Source organism: Opisthocomus hoazin, chromosome 8 (assembly GCF_030867145.1).
Source record: "Opisthocomus hoazin isolate bOpiHoa1 chromosome 8, bOpiHoa1.hap1, whole genome shotgun sequence".
Classification (NCBI taxonomy): domain Eukaryota; kingdom Metazoa; phylum Chordata; class Aves; order Opisthocomiformes; family Opisthocomidae; genus Opisthocomus; species Opisthocomus hoazin.
In genome coordinates this window covers 33,896,840-33,915,591 of record NC_134421.1, presented here as the reverse complement: position 1 = coordinate 33,915,591, position 18,752 = coordinate 33,896,840, and the positions used below count along the sequence as shown (strand labels likewise).

General features: G+C 35.7%; 1 protein-coding gene across 8 annotated transcripts in view; it reads left to right on the top strand.

The window, feature by feature from the left end:
* The window catches only part of CPSF6 (cleavage and polyadenylation specific factor 6), a 30,255-nt gene extending 12,147 nt beyond the window's left edge, over window positions 1-18,108 (top strand). For 2 of the 8 annotated variants that reach the window (XM_075427711.1, XM_075427708.1), the window contains 6 exons: window positions 631-1,135; window positions 2,357-2,449; window positions 3,422-3,537; window positions 3,869-4,022; window positions 5,050-5,244; window positions 12,739-18,108. In XM_075427711.1, the coding sequence (XP_075283826.1) occupies window positions 631-1,135; window positions 2,357-2,449; window positions 3,422-3,537; window positions 3,869-4,022; window positions 5,050-5,239 (1,058 nt within the window). In that variant the 3' untranslated portion in view covers window positions 5,240-5,244; window positions 12,739-18,108. The other 6 variants (XM_075427715.1, XM_075427713.1, XM_075427714.1 and 3 more) reach the window with 4 other exon arrangements.
* Window positions 18,109-18,752: the final 644 nt, after the last annotated feature.

The window sequence follows — 18,752 nt, the reverse complement described above, 5'->3', positions numbered from 1 at the left end:
TCGTGTTTAGTCAGATGTCTGATATGGGAGAAATCTATGTTAAATTATCAACCTTGCATTGCAGTGTACTTCTCTTTTCAGCTTAAGTATTTTTAGTAAATGTCATTCAGTAGTAGAATGTCTACTAACAGTCAAAGGGACATAGTCAAATTGAAAAACCACTAATGAGGTCTTGAAAGTAGGTTTGGATACTACATTTACCTTACCTTCTCCATTACAGCTTTTCCCATATTTTTAATATATGTTTTATCTTATGCCCCATATGAAAGACTAGCTGCAGGTGTAAGTAGGATGCAAGGTTTTCTAGTTTTTGTAAGCTTTGGGGGGTTTGGGTAACAACAGCAGGTGATTAAGTGATTGGCAGGGGGGCGGGGTGTCAGTTTGCAAGTTAATGTTGTTCTCCTTAGATACTGATAGTCAAGCAACTATTTAAAAATTTTCTAAACTACAAGACCCAAAGTGGGACCATGCATGTCTTGTGTAAGTTGCAAGTTGTTCAGTGAGGGTTGTTTGGGGGGGGGATGGTGTTGTTTTTCAGAAAAAAAAAAAGGCAAGAAAATTAGTTTTGCCAAGTCTTTTGTTTCTTTATTAACTCTATTTTATTTTTAAATTTTTTTTTCTTTATTTTAGCTGGACAAACTCCCCCGCGTCCACCTTTAGGTCCTCCTGGCCCACCAGGCCCACCAGGCCCTCCACCTCCTGGTCAGGTCCTCCCACCTCCATTAGCTGGACCTCCTAATCGTGGTGACCGTCCACCACCACCAGTTCTGTTTCCAGGACAGCCTTTTGGTCAGCCCCCACTTGGGCCACTTCCTCCAGGCCCTCCACCACCAGTGCCAGGCTATGGGCCACCACCAGGTCCGCCACCACCTCAGCAGGGTCCACCTCCACCTCCGGGTCCATTTCCCCCTCGTCCGCCTGGCCCTCTTGGGCCGCCCCTGACTCTTGCTCCTCCTCCACATCTCCCTGGGCCACCTCCAGGTGCTCCACCACCTGCACCACATGTGAATCCAGCTTTCTTCCCCCCTCCTGCTAATAGTGGCATACCTACTTCAGACAGCCGTGGCCCACCTCCAACAGATCCATATGGGCGACCTCCACCTTATGACAGAGGTGACTATGGGCCACCTGGAAGGTGAGTGCTTTTGGTGTAATGTGCTTGGTAGCAGATCTTACTCCTCTTGTAGGAAGCATTTGATTTTCCCTTTTAATGTGAATGTTAGAAATAAAGAAAAATAGGGCTGGAAGGGATCTCAGCAGTCTTCTAATTTGCCCTTCACTTCTCTTAGTGAAATAGCTCTCAGAAACATGTTTGTAGCAGTAGGAAATCCTGAAATGCAACACCAGTAAATTCACTTTCCCTTTTCATCTCGGGACTGTTTGTGTTCACTGTTTGTGTTTGGCAGTGTTATCATTCCATGTGTTCTACATGCAAACTTACATATCACTTCTTATGTAGCAGCTTCTGGTTGTGCTTCTGTCTTAACTTGAAATTCTGACTTGTACCTTTATCATTGTGCTTTGCAAGCTGTCTTTTTAGAATGGTCTGGAGTTCTCCTTTTTGAATATGTGCATATGTTTGGTACAGTGCCATGCCAAGCTCATACCATTTTCATCTTTCATCAGCTCTCCTTGTCCCTTTTTTCTTCAGGATTCAATTCAAACTTAGTCTTTGTCTCAAAAGCCAGACGTGAATTTACTGCAAGATACTTATCTTCGTTTTCTGTCAAGATGCTTCTGCTCATTTGGTGCGATCTTGCTGTGTTTGTAGCAGTGGCTTTTCCTGTGGTTAATCCTATCTGGGAGAGAGTGTTTGAGTCTCTCTGACTTGACCTGTGAAGTTTTTCACATCTTATTTGAAACATCTTTTTCATCTGCTTTCAGGCATCTCTGTCTTGCTGCTGTTTCTTGATTTTTACCATGTATGTATTTGTCACAGAAAATTCTGGGCTAAATTGTAAGAAAGACACTTTTTACATAGGTTTGGATTTTTCGGTTGTGATTTTACTGCTAGCGTGAGACACTTCTCTCGCTTAAAGTGTTTTCTGCAAAGACACTTGGCATTGGTTCTTCTTTTACCGCAAAGTTTAAAAAACCCTACACATCAGTGCATACTATGTTCATACAGAAACTATAGGAATTCAAGAATTTGGCTTAATTGCCTGAAATACAATAAAACGATAAGGTGTCGGTGTATTTTTTGATGGACAAAATCGAGACTGTCTGCAGTTTATAGAATGTCTGGGGAGGGAAGGAGTGGGAATAGGACAGTATAACTTACTGTCCAGTATTTTCATTAATAATGTTAAAACTATCATCCATAACTATTTAAATTGTCATTAATTATATACCATAGGCGTTTCACTGGAAATAACATGTCCATAAGAGAAAAATTACATATTCCATTCTATGGGAGGCACACGAAAAATAATACTCAAAACTCAGGGAGGTATGAATTTTTAGACATTTCCTCTTATGCTAAACTGGCTATAGGATCTTGTTCCACTTCTTGCAATTAAGAGGATAGCATTGCTTATTATTCTGCATTTTCTTTCTACCGGAGGAACTAACACTGTTTTAGAAATATCAAGCAGTGGGCCAGTTTAACAGTCTCAACATTTGTCTGTAACACATTTCTCCAAATTTTCTATATGATACAGAGACTGGCTAATAGGACACTGCAGAACTTTTGGGAAAATTCTTGTATAGGTTAACTTGTGTTACTTTGGAAACCCTATATAGGTAGCTAATAATTAAAGTAAAAAAAAAAAAAAGAATAATGAGTACAAGGATTCTGCTTTATTCTTTCCTCCTTACTGTGACTGGTTTGGAGATCAAATTGAAGCACCTTGAACTTGACCAGAAATAAAAGAAAATTAGCTGTAAAATGTTGAAGTATCATTCAGAAAATTGAGTGTTTTAAAGATGATAGACTATATTTTGCTTTCATAAGTTATAGCATTCTGGTCTTAGTTAAGATCTGGGAAACAGGATCATATAGTTCTAATTCCAGTATTGTTATAAAAATGATCTCTACTTTTGCTCCATTGCATTGCCTATGTACATGTATTTCCATGTCCGTTCAATTGGGATAATATCTACTTACAAATCTTCAAGGATTTTATGAAAATTATAAATATTTGTAAAGCACAATATTAAGTGCTGCTGAATTCTCAAAATAGATGGGATGAACAAGAATACGTCTATTTATACAGCAATGTCTTAATTGTTTTTTACGTTTTTTTAAGCTTTCAGGATTTTATACTATAACATGGTCCTTAACAAAAACCAAAACCAAACCCAGATCCTGCTTTCTTTTCTGTTTGTCACTTTGCTTAAAGTTGCAAACTCTGATTATTAAAACTGCAATATCTTCTGAAGTTTTTCTTAACCTTTTAAATGCTAGTTTTATTGCTTGCAGAGAAATGGATGCTGCAAGGACACCTCTAAGTGAAGCAGAATTTGAAGAAATCATGAATAGAAATAGGGCGATCTCAAGCAGTGCCATTTCGAGAGCTGTATCAGATGCCAGTGCTGGTTAGTAAAACATGATTAATGTGTTTACCATTCTACCTAACTGAAAAGAGTTTACAGTTTTTCTATTAGGAAACTGGCAGCCCTGAAGCCACATTTTCATAGTAGGAGGCTGAATTTAGGTACAACGTATGACTGATTTTGTACTGTCCTCGAATTAGTTTCTGAGAATGCCTTCTGAGTACTGATCTGGGCAGTATTTTAATATTTATTTCTACAGTAAATGATCTGGATAGCTTTTGAAGAGAAGGTGGTCGAAATGGTAATACTATTACAGATAAAAATCTTTTATTTAATTTGCATATTTTCTGATCATCATCTTAATCATTTTCAGGGGACTATGGAAGTGCTATAGAGACCTTGGTAACTGCAATTTCCTTAATCAAACAGTCCAAAGTATCTGCGGATGATCGCTGTAAAGTACTCATTAGCTCTCTTCAGGACTGCCTTCATGGAATTGAGTCTAAGTCTTACGGTTCTGGATCCAGGTAAAACTTTCCTCTTCCGTCTGCCCTTGCTTAGAAAAGGAAACGTGTAGGGCGGGTCTAGTTCACAGAGAAGAAACTAACTCATGGAAGAAGCTTAGTGATGTGCTGAGTTGCAGAAGAAATGTGTGAAAGATACAAATTGGAGCTTTCAAAACTTAGCTGCCTTTTAATTAACCCTCTTTCAAAATTGATCTGACTAGCTTAAATTTAACTCTTAGTTTTATTTAGTATCCTTTCCTATGTGGTACTCTTGCAGTGTGTAAATTTCAAAATAGAATTATCCTTGATCAATTAAGATGTCCGGTGCATAATTTTTATTAGAATTTGCTATTGAAAATTAAGATTGGGATTGTTTGATGGCAGTTTTCATTTTGCTTAAAAGTAATTTTCTCCACACGTGTCACAGTAGATATACACTTGAGTTGTGGGGAAAAAAGTTGGGCAGAATGATTTTGCCTGTTGTCCTTTGTCATATAATGTAAAAATTGAGAGTAGATAGGTTTGAAATTGGACTCTTTTACCTAGTACAAATAAGAGATTGGTATTTTTTTCCAAACTTAAATAACGCCCCTTTCAGAACTAGGACAGAAACGGAGCCTGTAGTTCATTTGGATACTGTAGCAGTAGCGTAGTTGGGCTTGAATATTAAAAACACAAAGACAGCTGGTTTTGGCACATACTGTCAGTACACAGATTAGCAGCCATGCTGTAGTGATCATTTGACGTATGGTGCATTCGCCTGGCTGACTTCAGCCATCTCATCCTCCGTTCTGAGCATGTACTTTCTAATCTATCAAGGAAAAGTCAGAAAGTGGATGCACTTTACTATCTGTAACTGAGTTCTTAGCCACTGCCTTTTATGCCAGCTATCTTTCATGTTACATACAAAAACATATCTGCATCACAGTGAACAGATGCTTCTCTCGTACCCTTGTTTGATGAAATTCATACTCGTAAACAGAATACAAGATTGGCATGCGGATGGCATGTGTCTTGAAGAAAAAATTAATGAAGTAATTTCTTTTAGAAGACGTGAGCGATCCAGAGAGAGGGACCACAGTAGGTCACGAGAAAAAAGTAGGCGCCACAAATCACGTAGTAGAGATCGTCATGATGACTACTATCGGGAAAGAAGCCGTGAAAGAGAGAGACATCGTGATCGTGACAGAGATCGCGACAGGGAGCGAGACAGAGAGAGAGAATATCGTCATCGTTAAAGAAGGTGAGCATTTGTTTCATGTTTTTGAGCTTTACTGTTACTGACTTACTAAAAGTAACTACTCTAGGTTTGGGATTATTTACACCGTTAATACCTGAATTTAAATGGTCCTGCGGTATGTACTGAATCACTTTCTTCTTGCAGCATCTGACGTGATCGTAGGTAAGTAATGACAGGTAACTGGTCTTGGGAGGGAGGGAGTATTTGTGTGGTTATCTTCTGCAGTTTGCACGCTGCCTTTTTAATTTCATGCGGTAATAATGTTTGCAGTTTTTATTAAATGCAATTAAACCAATTATTTAAAAAGCAGTAAGCCAGACTGATAAGTCTGCTCTCTTTTGTAATTTTAGACGATTATATTAAATTTATGGTTGTATTTCTTACTTGTATTTTTAAATACTAATTTTGTATTTTAAAATCTGCTTGTGTAAGGACTGCAGCATTTAGCCCTTCATATGTCATGTATGGATTATTTCAATTTAAGGAACACAGGTACATACAGTTGCTATCCCTGCACAAGTACGGTGGTGGTTTGTTTTTTCCAGTGAGTTTTACTCAAATTCAGGAAACATAGCCAGACTTTGCTCTTTGTTTTATGGGCTGTGGCCTGTCAGTATCTTCTGCCTTCTAGCTAAATCCAGATCTATGGATCTATGACCAGTTGTTCCCTACCACCCTGATTTTTTTCATTCCCTCCCCTCTCTGATAGTGAAGTCATTTTCTGAAGACTAGTAAACGAATGTGTGACACAAGGATTGTTTCTTTTCTGGTTGTGCACAAACTAATGTGTTCTTCTATTTCATTTATCTGCAGTCTTGCATGCATCAACTGTCTAGATAGCTACAGAGAAGCATGCTAAATATTTTTTTCAGTGTACTGCTGAGAGTTTTAAAATACATAGAAATGCTCATCACATTATATAATGTATCATTTTGAGAATTGGGTATTCAAGCTACCATGATGCCTTAGGTTTCACAATTGAAAAAACCCTACCTATTAGTTTCTCTGCAGTAGTCTTTTCCCTTTTTAGAAGAATTTCCCACTACATTTGCACTAAAATTTAAGCTTGCCTGTTTGCCCAACTTGCATTTCTTACATTTACCCTCAGACTTAGTTTCCAGATTTGCGTGTGGTATTTACTCATGGAAGTTCATTTATAGAATTGAAGTATAGCAAAACTTCTTAGAAATCATACAAAATGTAGTATACTCTTAAGAGAAAATACAGTCTTGTACTTATTAAATGTCTGTTTTTCAGTCAGACTTTTGTGTCAGACTCCTTTGGGAAATAACAAATTCTGATACTAAGTGGGGTGTTCTCTTGGGTTTATGTACTAATGGGACACAAAAAGCAGTAATCAACCGAGGGAAGGGCAGTCAAAGGCTTAAATAGGAAGGTAAAATAAAGTTGGCAGTATATATCTGTTAATGCCACTTTTTGTCATTAAAAAAATGGATTGGTAGAACTATTTCTGGAATTGCATAAAAATAACAACCATGGTTCTTAATTGTAAAATATCAGAACATAAAAATAGAAATTTAACAAAAGTAAATATTTATTTTGTTGAACTGGGTTTTTATCTTTTATGGTAAACAAATATTTGTGATATTTACAAATAGTTGTTATTAATAGGAGGTAATCGTTGAGCTGAGTGATGGATGCATTTCCAGATTGTTTTCCTTCTGGTGGAGATGAGCAAGCCATACTATAAATTGTTAATAACCTGGAATTTTAGATAATATTTTTTTTTTACCCACGGCATACTTGATTAATTTAGCTTTAATTTTTGTGTATTTAGTGTTGTGCATGTAGATACAGAGTTTGTGTGCCAAGTACGGATTCCCTGCCCTGTCACCCCAAGGAAACATGTCAAATAGCATCAGATTGCATTTCATAATGTCCAAAGCACAGTTTTAAAACGAGACTGTGGTTTCAGTCTCAGCTCAGGTGGGATTTATATATACAACTTCCTTCAACTTTGTTGTGTGCTAGGACTTCTCTTTTCATTCAGCCCTTGTGCAAAGAAGAAAATAGGTCCCAAGCACTTGATTTAAAGGGCAAATTTAGTATTCTGCATGTAAATGAAAGCATTTGGTATTATTTTTTTAAAGTTAAGTTGTAAACATTTTGTCTTGTTGCTGTCTTAATGAAGAAGGGCTTTATTGTAGTTTTGGTTTTGTACATATTTACACACACATGCACACACATATATATACAAAAGAAATACAGTTATCTACTGGTTTGTATGTTTCATTTTCACTAAGATGTATGTTGCCATACATTTTTTGTTTCATTCTTTACATTGATTAATACTCATAAACTGATTTAACAGTCTCAGTCAATTAATAAATATCAGCAGTGCTGAAAAGAGTTACTCCCCATATTACGGTGTTTTGCCAGATAATATGAAGTTGCCTCTGTGCCTGCACCCTATGAGTGGCACCTATACTTCTCCTTATTGTGTACCTATAGTCATAACTGTGATACTGTACTGGCATTTTTTTTTAAGTGTTACACATCTAGTTTAGGAGGATTTTGAAGGTCCATTGTGAACATTTTTGTATACAGTGAAATTCAGTTTGTACTGTATTACATTTACAGAGATGGGTTAAATTGGAATAACTTACTAAATGTTTTTATAATAATGAAACTCTATTAAAAAGCTTAGATGTACCATAGCAGGTATTTACACTTCTGTTTGTACACTCAGTGTTTTAAAATTAAATTTTTACAAGATTTTTGTGCCTGCGCTTGAGTATGGCTTCATGTACATTGATAATCCATTCTACAGAATTACTATAAACTGAATGTTTCCTTGAAACATCCTGCCTTTGCTTGTAGAAAGCCTATAGATATAAAAGAGAACAATAGATTTAAGACACGTCTAACCTGTATTAGTCAAGAAAACTAAGAATCCAATAGAATGATATTTAGGATTAACAGCAAAATTAATGTGTACAAACAGAACAGTAATGTAACTTCATCAGCATGAGTCCTGACTTTTTTTTAGACAGATTCTTTTTTTTTTTTTTTTTACTTTAACTGATACTCAATGATGTATTTCTGGCTGATACATTGTCCCAATCTTAATCTGTCTGAATTTTTATAACTGCTGAATGTTAAGTTTTCATTTTATGTTTTTGTTATTGAGTTGATTATTTCCTATTTAAACGGGATTTGGACTGAATTGCAAAGACAAAACCACACTAACATTGTAACAGTTGATATGTATGTAGATTTTGTACTCAATATTTCATGGTTTTTTTTCTCTGATTTTGCTGCTCTCAAACCACTGTAAGCAAAAGAATTTGAAGTCTAATGTACTGCTGAGGCTCATATGCTACTTCAAAAACTGCTCTCAGCTTTCTCTGAAATAGCTTCAGATTTGGAGTGATGTAAGAACTAACACGGTTGGAGTTTTTTTGGTGTTGGTAGGAGGGGCAATGGTGCCAATAGTTGAAGTAATATTCGTTACATTTTTGCTTGTAGAAGTAGGAACTGTCCTGTAACAGCATGTTAGCAACCACTTAAACATCAAGTGTAGTATGAACTTAGCAGTTTAAGAAGCCTTGTAAATTAATAGGAAAAATACCTATTTTTGCAAGTTATTTTAATAAAAAGCTTCCAGCTAATAATGGAATTTTAAGTGAATCATGTAGTAGCATTGTTCAAGACCTGGGCATATGTACCCGTCTAGGATTATTTCAGATCTTCTTAGTATTAAGCTATTATGAACGTTATTTGCCTAATCTCTCTTTTTAAAGTGTGTATTTTTGAGGAAGCACGTATGTGGGGCTGGCAATATTGTATTGCATCTAACATTCACCAGAGAAATCATGCTTTGTGCATCCGATTCAGTATTTGAAATCTGCTATGGAGTGAAACAGGCAAGCAGTGCCACTGGTTTATGTGCTTCTTAAAGTCTATTTTATGGCTATTCTGGTGCTTTACAACAACATACAGTTTGTTTCTTAATGTTCAGTGATTTCTCTCATTTTCTTGAGGGTGATGATTCAAAAAACGAACTGAAAAGTCTTATGCTGTTGTTTGTTTTCAAATGAATAACTTAATAACTTTTATTAATATTTTTCCTTGAACATTGCTGTAATTTTGTTGTTTTCTGAGGTGTGTTTAGACTCACTTATATTTTTATGTTCCTGACATCCTGTGCTTTTTTTATTTTGGTTGTGAAATCAGTAGTTTTGACAAACTTGAGCTGTGTGAAACGTCCCCAAGAAACTTCCAAGGCTTCATAGCATTTGAAACAAAGAAATTACTTGCAAGTGAAAATGTTGGCTTGATGCAGTGTTCTCCAAAGAATGAACAAATTATGTTTTGTTTTTTTTTTTTTTCTTTTGCTCATTGTGGTTTGAGAACTGAGAGTTTTTACAAAACAAAAAAAGAGAGAGAGAAATGAGAGTGATATCTTTGGTTTTTGTGTTTTCCTGTGGCAGCCTGATCTACTTTTTTGTGTCTTCCTCATATATTAATGTGAAAGATACTTGCTGATAATTCACATCTTTTTAGTTTGTAAACTAAAGAGTGAGTTTTCTGAACACACCTCTCTGCTGATCAGTTATTTTTGGTGAACAGACAGGCTGGGATAGTAGGAGAAAGACCTATGATGAATTAAACTAGTTTGGGAGTGTTCTTTTTCTTCCCATGTAAAACTATTTATAAAATCAGGAAATTGTTCTGGTGTTGATCTTGAATTATGCATTAAGATTGAACAAAGATACCAGGTAAGTACACTAATGGGGGGGTGGGGGGGATGCAACAAATGGAAGAAGGTACTAGTGGTGGTAAAATAGGCTGTTTGTACATGTATGATGAAGAGAATCACATATGTATCTCAGTTTACATGCAGAAAGACAAATATAGAGTCAAGCTTCAAATTCCTTCTTTCTTACTGTGCTAAAGCATCACAGTATTTGGAGGTTTGTGATGTTCTGGAATGCAGGTCAAGTTAAAACAAATTTTGGCTTTCAAGCTGATACTTTCTGTGGGATTTTTGCTTTATGTATTTTTTTCTTTATGTACAGAAGAAAATAAAAGTAGAATTACATTAAGTAGTTCTTAAAAGCTATTAGGATGTAATGACAAATGTGTATCGTGCATTTTACTGAAATGTGAACACGTTGGGAGATTGAAATTCGATCTCTGACAATATCAGAAATTACTACGCTAACTAAACTTGACAGGTGTATGCACATACAGCTTTAAACTACTGTAGAATTTTCACACTTCTAACAGCTGTTTAAAGCTTTTGTCTGCTGATTTGAATAATTGGAATTAAAGGAAAAAATTATTGTTGCCACTGCAAGATGCTTTATATGTAAGAAATCTATTGGGTTTTGTTGTAAGAATCTGTCTCTGTGAAAAACAATGCTCACGTTGCATCTTGCATAAATACAAAAATGTTTGATTGCTAAAGTTCTGGGATTTCAGTTGTGAAATGTTCTGGCATAAGCCCCTAACTTTTAAACCACAAAATAACTATTTAACAGATAAGTCTGAAATTCAGTTTTTTATTAGTAGAAATGGTGAGAAACTGATTGCTGTATGGTGTTAAATTGTACAAACCAAAGACACGCTTAGGATGCATAGCTTATATGAGGCAGATGGAGTACAGTATGGCCAAGAAGTACTGACTAGAAATTTAATACTTTCTTCTTTTTTTTTTTTTAAAGTTGTTTCTTACTTCAATATTCTACTTACTTGTAGAATACTGAAAAGGGCCGAGCATGAAGGTATAATCCATACAGATTTGTTTCTTCCTTTTGGAACCACAAAGGTTTCCAGTTTTGCTAAGTTATAGTGGCAGAGTACTTGGAACCAAAATGTGTACCATTTTAGATCTTGGTTGGTCATGTTTTTCAAAATGAAGGTTTCAGTGTGGTGCAGACCATTTTAAGAGCCCTATATTGAAAGGCATTAATCCTAAATCCAGTTTATCATGCATTCTTTAAAGTTCCTGTAGTTCTATAAGTATCCGTACAGATCTAGCAAATTATTCCCAGGAACTGAGCTTTTTTATGCTAGTATTAAATCATATATATGGTGCTTTGGATCTGTTAACTGTCGCCATAGAAGTGATAAAGATCCATAATTCTTGCCACAGCAATTGTGTGATGAGAGCAGCAAATTCTGACGCTCAGTCTCACAGCTGTCACATACTTTATCCACTAAAAAATTAGATTCTCCCGTTTGTTTGTGCTAACTTAGCTCACAACTCTTAACTCATCTTCTTGTGGAGGCAGCACGTTGTCACTTTGTTACTAGTTAATTGTAAAAGTACATGACGCCTACTGGCTGATACGCTCATAATTTGGGAACAAAGTCTGCGAATAAGAAAAGAAATTCCAGTCACTGCTTTGGATTTGGATTAGTGTGTGTGCATACTGTGGTGTATATAGCCTACTTGGGTATGTGATGTGTTAAAGTTATTAACAGTCACTTTGAGGAAAGGAAGAAGAAATGTGTCAATTGTTCATGCAAAAATTGGGTACTTTTGTTTTCTCAACTGCATTGAAATTGTTATACTGGTAGAAGAATATTTGACAGCTGTGTACTGGTACGTTCATGAAATTGCTCCTCTAAATGTCTTGGTTTTCAAATGAACAAGTTAATGTGTTGGTTTTTTGAACAATTTGATTTAAACTATTTTGAAATTATTGAATGTTGAAATTGTGAATGATTAATGAAATTAATAGCTAATTGTTTTGTGATGGAATTCAACTGAAATCCAGTGTATGGAATTATACCATCCCAAGTATTTTGTGAACTATTACGGTAATCAACTCTGAATGGTGTGATTCCTGAATTTGCCAAAACACATGAGAGTAGGAAGTAGGGCTTGGGTTTTTTTCTAGGGCAAGTAGGTGAGGAAAACTGCAAATCTATACTGTATTATTTGAAAAGTGAGTTCTTGTGATTAAACCACAAGTGTGTATTTTTAGATGTATGAAGCCCTAGTCTGAAAATTTTGAGGTACTGGTATCAGATTCTGTGCACTTTTAAATGTTACTGAGTTGTGAGCTATCCATTTCATTATACAATCAGTGCATTCCTTAAATGTCAAACCAGCTTAAAACTTCTGTAAGTGGGCAGGTAAAAATGTAAAAATCTAGTGGTGGCAAAATTACTTACGTGCTTGTTCGTTTATTCTTGCAGAATGCGTACTTTAGGAAATGTTTTATATAAATGTTTCCATTGGTCACAGGAACAGTAGCTATTTCTTCCTTTATCATCTGATACTTCAACTGTGAAATTTATATTCTTTCAACTTTGTTGTGCAACAACATTATGTTTTTAACAGTTGTATTAGAGAACAATTTCATGTGCAAACATGTAGCTACTGCTTCTGCTGGGTATTTTGTGTTAGTTTACATTATGGTGAAGTAGATGCACGACTTGTGTATGTATAGATAAGCCAACAATTTTCTGTGTATTATGGGGACTAGCAAAATCTACATCACAAATTTTGACACATTACAGCTGAAGGAAGAGGAACAGCGTGCAAGACAAGATACATTCTTCAAGGAAAGATGCTTGTCCAGCAGTTTGCTTCATGTGATTGAACTGAGCCTGTAAGGATTCATGGATAAAATGAACAGGAATAGATCTGAATAAAGCAAATCTGCATACATGGTAACCAGTAGCTCTTTTACTTTTTTATGTTGCTTAACTGTTTTATTTGAGGGAAACCTGTGTGATTTAAACCTTATAGCTTTCGCAAGTTTATTACTGGTTATATACATTTGGCAATTATAATGTGCAAGCAATTGGAAAAAGTCAAGTAAATGCTTGTTTTTATAGTCGTTTGTTCATGTTAAACTGTTCATATGGTAATGTCTGTACACAGCACCACTTTGATTACAGTAGATGTAGTGTTGTAATAAACTGTTTAATGGGGCTGATGTGTAAAGCTGTTCAAGTTATTTGATGTTTACACCTCAGGGAAAGTCTTGTGTTCAGCAATATTTAAAGATAATGTTACAATGAAAACATTGATGCTGTCTTTAAAAACATCGCAATAGTTCTTGCATATGCCTCAACCTAATCTTGCATTCAGTGAGTTAAACATGCTAATGTTGCTCTCACACATTCGATTTTGGTATGAAAACAGGTGGTTACTTAAAACCTTTAATGCTATTTTGCTTTCTAGCAGTGTTTACCTAGGTGGCTTGTGAATTTGCTGATTGACATATAAAACTGTAAAAACTGCAGCTCTTTGTGGTCTGTTGTTTTGAGGAGAGGTGGTCCCAGGTCTGTGACTTCAGCACGCTGAAAACTTTATTTTTCACACAGCCCTGATCCTGATTGACACTACAGTTCATATGAACTTAAACTGTTCATATGAACTTAAACTGTTCATAATAAGGGGTGGAAAGACTAGCTTTAAAAAAACAAAACAAAACCCTGCAGTTGTTTACAGTTTTATAGTAATAGTGCTTATGTGTGCTCCTCCTCCACCCCCAAGGCCGTAGCAGTCTGTACATAGTTGTATATTAGAAATACGGCAGAAGAAACTAGATGTTCCCATTTTTCAGACTTTATGGGTTTGGTATTTTCTTAATACTTTGGGGTTTATTCACACATGCGTATTGAAGAGAAGGTACACTTGTGTGTGCTTGTTCAGTGATGGGCGGTATTTAAATGCGTTAGCAAAAAGTGGCACTGATTAAATCTGTCAGATGAGGTTTTGTAAATTTACCTGAAAACAAATTATTGGAGCTCACAGTGAAAGTTGACTTCAAATTATTAGAATTTGTTTTAAATTTTGTTAAGTCTGAAATGCAAGTGAATAGAAAGTTCATGTAAGTTGCAAAAACTTAGTTTCTGGCAGCCTTGCACAAAGGCTCACTTTTAGTCTATTGTAAACTGTTATGTAACATTTATTCTTGGCATTTTCACTTATTCAGATAGCTGCACTTAATGTTTTAAGTTAAGTTTCAAGACCTCAGATGGCTTTAATAGCAAGTCTTAGACAACTTTTCTTTTTTTTTTACCAATTTTTGAAGATCTTACAGCCAATCGAAAATGTTACCCTGTTCAGGAAAGCACTTAAATCCATTCGTTTTTTCCAGAGCATTTAAAGCACGTGCTTACATTCCATAGATTTCAAGGAATGTAAACATATGCTTTACGTACCTTATTTGCGAACGTGATTTTTATGCTTTACTGAGTTGGGACCAGTAGCCTGTGCAGCTGCAAAAGTTTTGTGTAAGTCTGAAGTACTCGAATATTTTTGTCACCTACCACTCAGCCAGATTTTCTGCAGCCAGGTTGTTGCTGTTGGACCTGGCTACAGCTTCAGACTCTTCCCCGCCCCCCCCCCCCCCTTTTTTTTTTTCTCAAATTGTGTACCTCAGTTCCTCATGCATGGGATCACCAGTGTTTATTGGAGTATTTGCTGCTGAGAAGATATTTGACGTTTGTTTTAATCTTGTTTGCAAATGAAAACTGCCTTTTAAAATTTTGTAAAACTGAAAGTTGTATCAAACAAGTCATCACTCATTTCCTGCTTTTTGTGAATAGGTGTTGGTTACAAACAGAACAGTACTGTTGTACTTTTTTCTCTTTTCTTTACTTAAAAACATTGTTTACTGCTGTGTGTAATAAGCTTAAGGAAGAAATAACCTGCCTGTAGCTGTTACATGGGGATTAGCTAATACTGGAGAGGCAGCAGGTAAGTAACGTTCCATTGCATAGATATATTAAAGCTTAAAATAAAACAGTAAACTTACAAGCATTTTATGCAGGAACTGGTATTTTACTCCACATTGAAATAGATTTAAGGAGACTGTTGCTCTTTTTAAACAGAGTTTTAATTTCTCACTCGTGTATAGATTTCCATTGCTGGCAATGGAAATAGCAGGGAGGGAATAGCAGGGGAAAATAATGTAAGTTAAACTGAGCAGTCATTGTGATTTGAGATGAGGTCCCCGTATGAGCCCCTTACTTCTGCTTGTTCTCTGAATACTTAGTTTTAATGGATAGGTGTACTGTGTTGAAATTTAGATATTACTCTCTTGTTATTGTGAGTTTCATTTGTTAGATTTTTAAAATAAAAAAATGTATGGAAGAAATCCAAAGACCCTGATAGACACCAAAAAGGAATATGTCTAATGCATATAATACATCATGTATAACTGGATCTGTAGTAGAATTTTTACCAGGTTTTGGTTTGTGAAGCGTTACTGGCAATTTCCTGTGCACGCTCAGGAAATGGCAGTTTGGTACTTTACTGGCTGATGATGATGCCGTGATGGCCACTGCTGTGCTCTTTGATACTCATCCAATTGTATTTCATCTCCTGCTGATGAAAGGACAAAATAGTCTGTGAGGAAATCCTTTATTTCTTTCACATACTGATTTTATAAGTAACATTGAAAATCGTATCTTAAGTCTGTGTCCTTTATCTTGAAAGACAACCAACAAGTAGTGACTTAGGGGTGGTGGTGCTTGAGCAACAGAGGTTGTTTTACTGAAGGTTTGTTTTTTAGAGGTAGAGGGTTTTTAAAAGTAAAATTTCTACTGGCCTATGTGTTTTGACAGGTCAAAAATACTTCTGCAGGAGAAGAACATAGCATTTTGGAAAGTGTACGGTCTTTTGTCCTCGTTCCCTTTTTGCTTTCTGTGCCAATAATTTTAGTTCTGACTGCGTTTTGAAAAATGTTTGTCAGAACTTCTTCAAATTTTTATTTACACTGTGGCTTGTAAGCTTGGACAGCTGTTTTTGTGTTAAACAAGAGATCTTATTAAATTTAGGCATTAGCTTGATTTTTTTTTTAAGGAGTGAGTGTTTTCTATTTTTGTTCTTTTGAAATTGGTGAGGCTTAGTTTTTTCTGACTGTATTTTTTTTTACCTGATTGTTTAGTTGCATACCCAAATCCTTGTAAATGTTTTCCTAGTTGTATGTGGATAATTGGAGAGTTAAATGTTGTATATACCTGTCATCTGTGTTTCTAGTAAAAATACATTGCATTCTTTATAGAAATACTTAATTCCTGATTTCCTTTTCTTAGCCACTTGCTCTCTTATGTACAAGTTAAAAAGACTTTGCTCCTATTTTTATTTATAGAATTTTATACGTAGCCTCTTCAAGTATCATTGGTTCTTGTGTAAACTGAGATACAGCCTTAAATTTCCTGACGTAATGCTCATAAAGATACTGTTAGTCATGTAGATTCAAATATAAAGCATGCATGTTTCAGACGGTACTCTTCAGAGATCCAAATTGCTTCTGCATTGAAATATAAACCCTTCAAGGTGTTAGAGAAGGTGCAGCTCAGTGTGCATATACTTAAAGAAGATGGAATTCTTTCCAAAAGAAGTATTTTGATGTAGGAAAGAAGCAACATGAATTTGTTTAAGATTTAAATTATTTTGGTAATCGACTGCGTAAGTCTTAAACATAATGGTTGCAGCATGCCAGTTAGTCATGATGTCTATGCAGAAATATTGTCTCTTGCAACTGTTTACTGTGATGCCTTGCAAGTAATATTGCAGACAAGCTTGGGGTACTGCAGACAGGCTTGGGGTGGGAGGGGGTGTGGGGGGGTGCTGAGGTGGTTTTTGTTGTGTCCCCCTCCCCCTAAACTGAGATCTGACGTGCTATGTACTTTTAGATTCGTTGTAGCTTTAGAGGATGGATTACTAAAGACAGGTTTGGAGCATAGAAATTCCTCAATGTGATGTTCTCATGGGATTTTTTTTTTCCTATGTTGGACAAAATATGATAAAGCTTCTCATTCTGTTTGTATGTTATGCACTTGTTAGTTCTTGAATCCTTTCCATAGCCTCAGTTACTGCAGGGGGTTTTAGGTTCTGGTATGACCTATGTCTCTGCTTAAATATTTTAAAGCTTCTTTGGAAATACACTAGTTGTATTCAAGTCTCTTGAAAATAGTGAACAGTATGCCTTTGATCCCAATGAAATGGAGCATTTAAGCTGTAAAAATTCCCATCTGTTCATACCATGTAATGTGATTTTACATGATTCAGTGCTAACACTTTGGAGTATATTCACGTAATAGACTTTGGCCTCACACTCTTGTATACTGTATTTTGTAATAGAAAATATTTTAATCTGTGCATATTATTACCACATTATGAAACAGACATTCCCTTGATCTTCAAATGTAAGAAAACAAGGAATGTGTGTGCTTTTATAGATACAAGTGATTGCAAATTCAGTTTCCTTACTACTGCAGGTGTCCTTTTTTAAAATATAAAGAAAAAAAGAAAGGAAAAAAAAAAAAAGCCAAGTGTTTTAAAGGTGAAATACATTCCTGTCTGGTAAACCTTAACATTTTTATGATGATTACCAGCACTGCTGACTTTCTAAACAAAAGGCTGCATTGTCTTCCTGTACCATTCCATTTCCTGATTCCCATTTTGCACAAGGGTGTATGAATAAACTGTTCAAGAAATGGTTTTGAAATGCAGCGGGGAGGGGGGGGGTGTCTAAGTTGTAATGCAGAATCGCAACGCAAAATGTAAGGAAATGGATGTCTGTCAGAATGCCTGACTCCAAAGGATTTTATATATATAGTAAACAGTTTCCTGATACTGGCAGGCCAAAGTGTCTGTTGAATACTTGCCTTTCTGGAGACCTGTATTTCTCAACAAGGTAAGATGGTATCCTAGCAAATGCGAATTTTAATACATTTTCAGCAGAAGTACTTAGTTAAGTTTAGGGATCATTTCATCTTTTTTAGGTGTTATACTTGAAATACTGCATAACTTTTAGCTTTCATGGGTTTCTTTTTTTTCAGCCTTTAGGAGACTGTTAAGCAATTTGCTGTCCAACTTTTGTGTTGGTCTTAAACTGCAATAGTAGTTTACCTTGTATTGAAGAAATAAAGACCATTTTTATATAAAAAAATACTTTTGTCTGTCTTCATTTCGGCTTGTCTAATCTTTTCAGTGCTCAGTATGTCAGATTCTTTTCAGATATTCAGACATTAAAACTTAAAGCATGGACATTCCAGCGTAGTTATAGCTAGATTCTGTGCTATTATTATTTCTGAATCTAGAAATAGTTCTGTTCATACTAGCTCCTGTCCTTCTCATCTGGTCTTTATTAAAATCATGAGAAGTACAGACTTTTTTTTTTAAACAAACCTTTTTTGTGTCAGTCATTTTTCTGTAAAATGCAGTGACCCGTGTGTAATGTGTCAGCTGAAGGAAAAAAACCCAAAAGCCTGCAATGTAAAGCAATTTTGGTCTCAGAATGACTTTTTTCAGTATCAAATGTGTACTAATGTCTGGAGCTGTGAGCTTGCTGTATAGGAAGCATTAAACCAGTGATGATAAACCTTTTTATTTTAATCCAGCTTCTTGAGTTGACTAAATCTTGCAGCTGTTCATCATTCCAAAGGACATGTGTGTTAGTGGTAAAACAGCCGTATGGCAGGTTGACCTGTTGTCAGTCAGGTCATCTCATGCAGACATTTGGTCTGGTACCCATGACAGTGTCCAGCCTGTAATGATTTAAAACTAC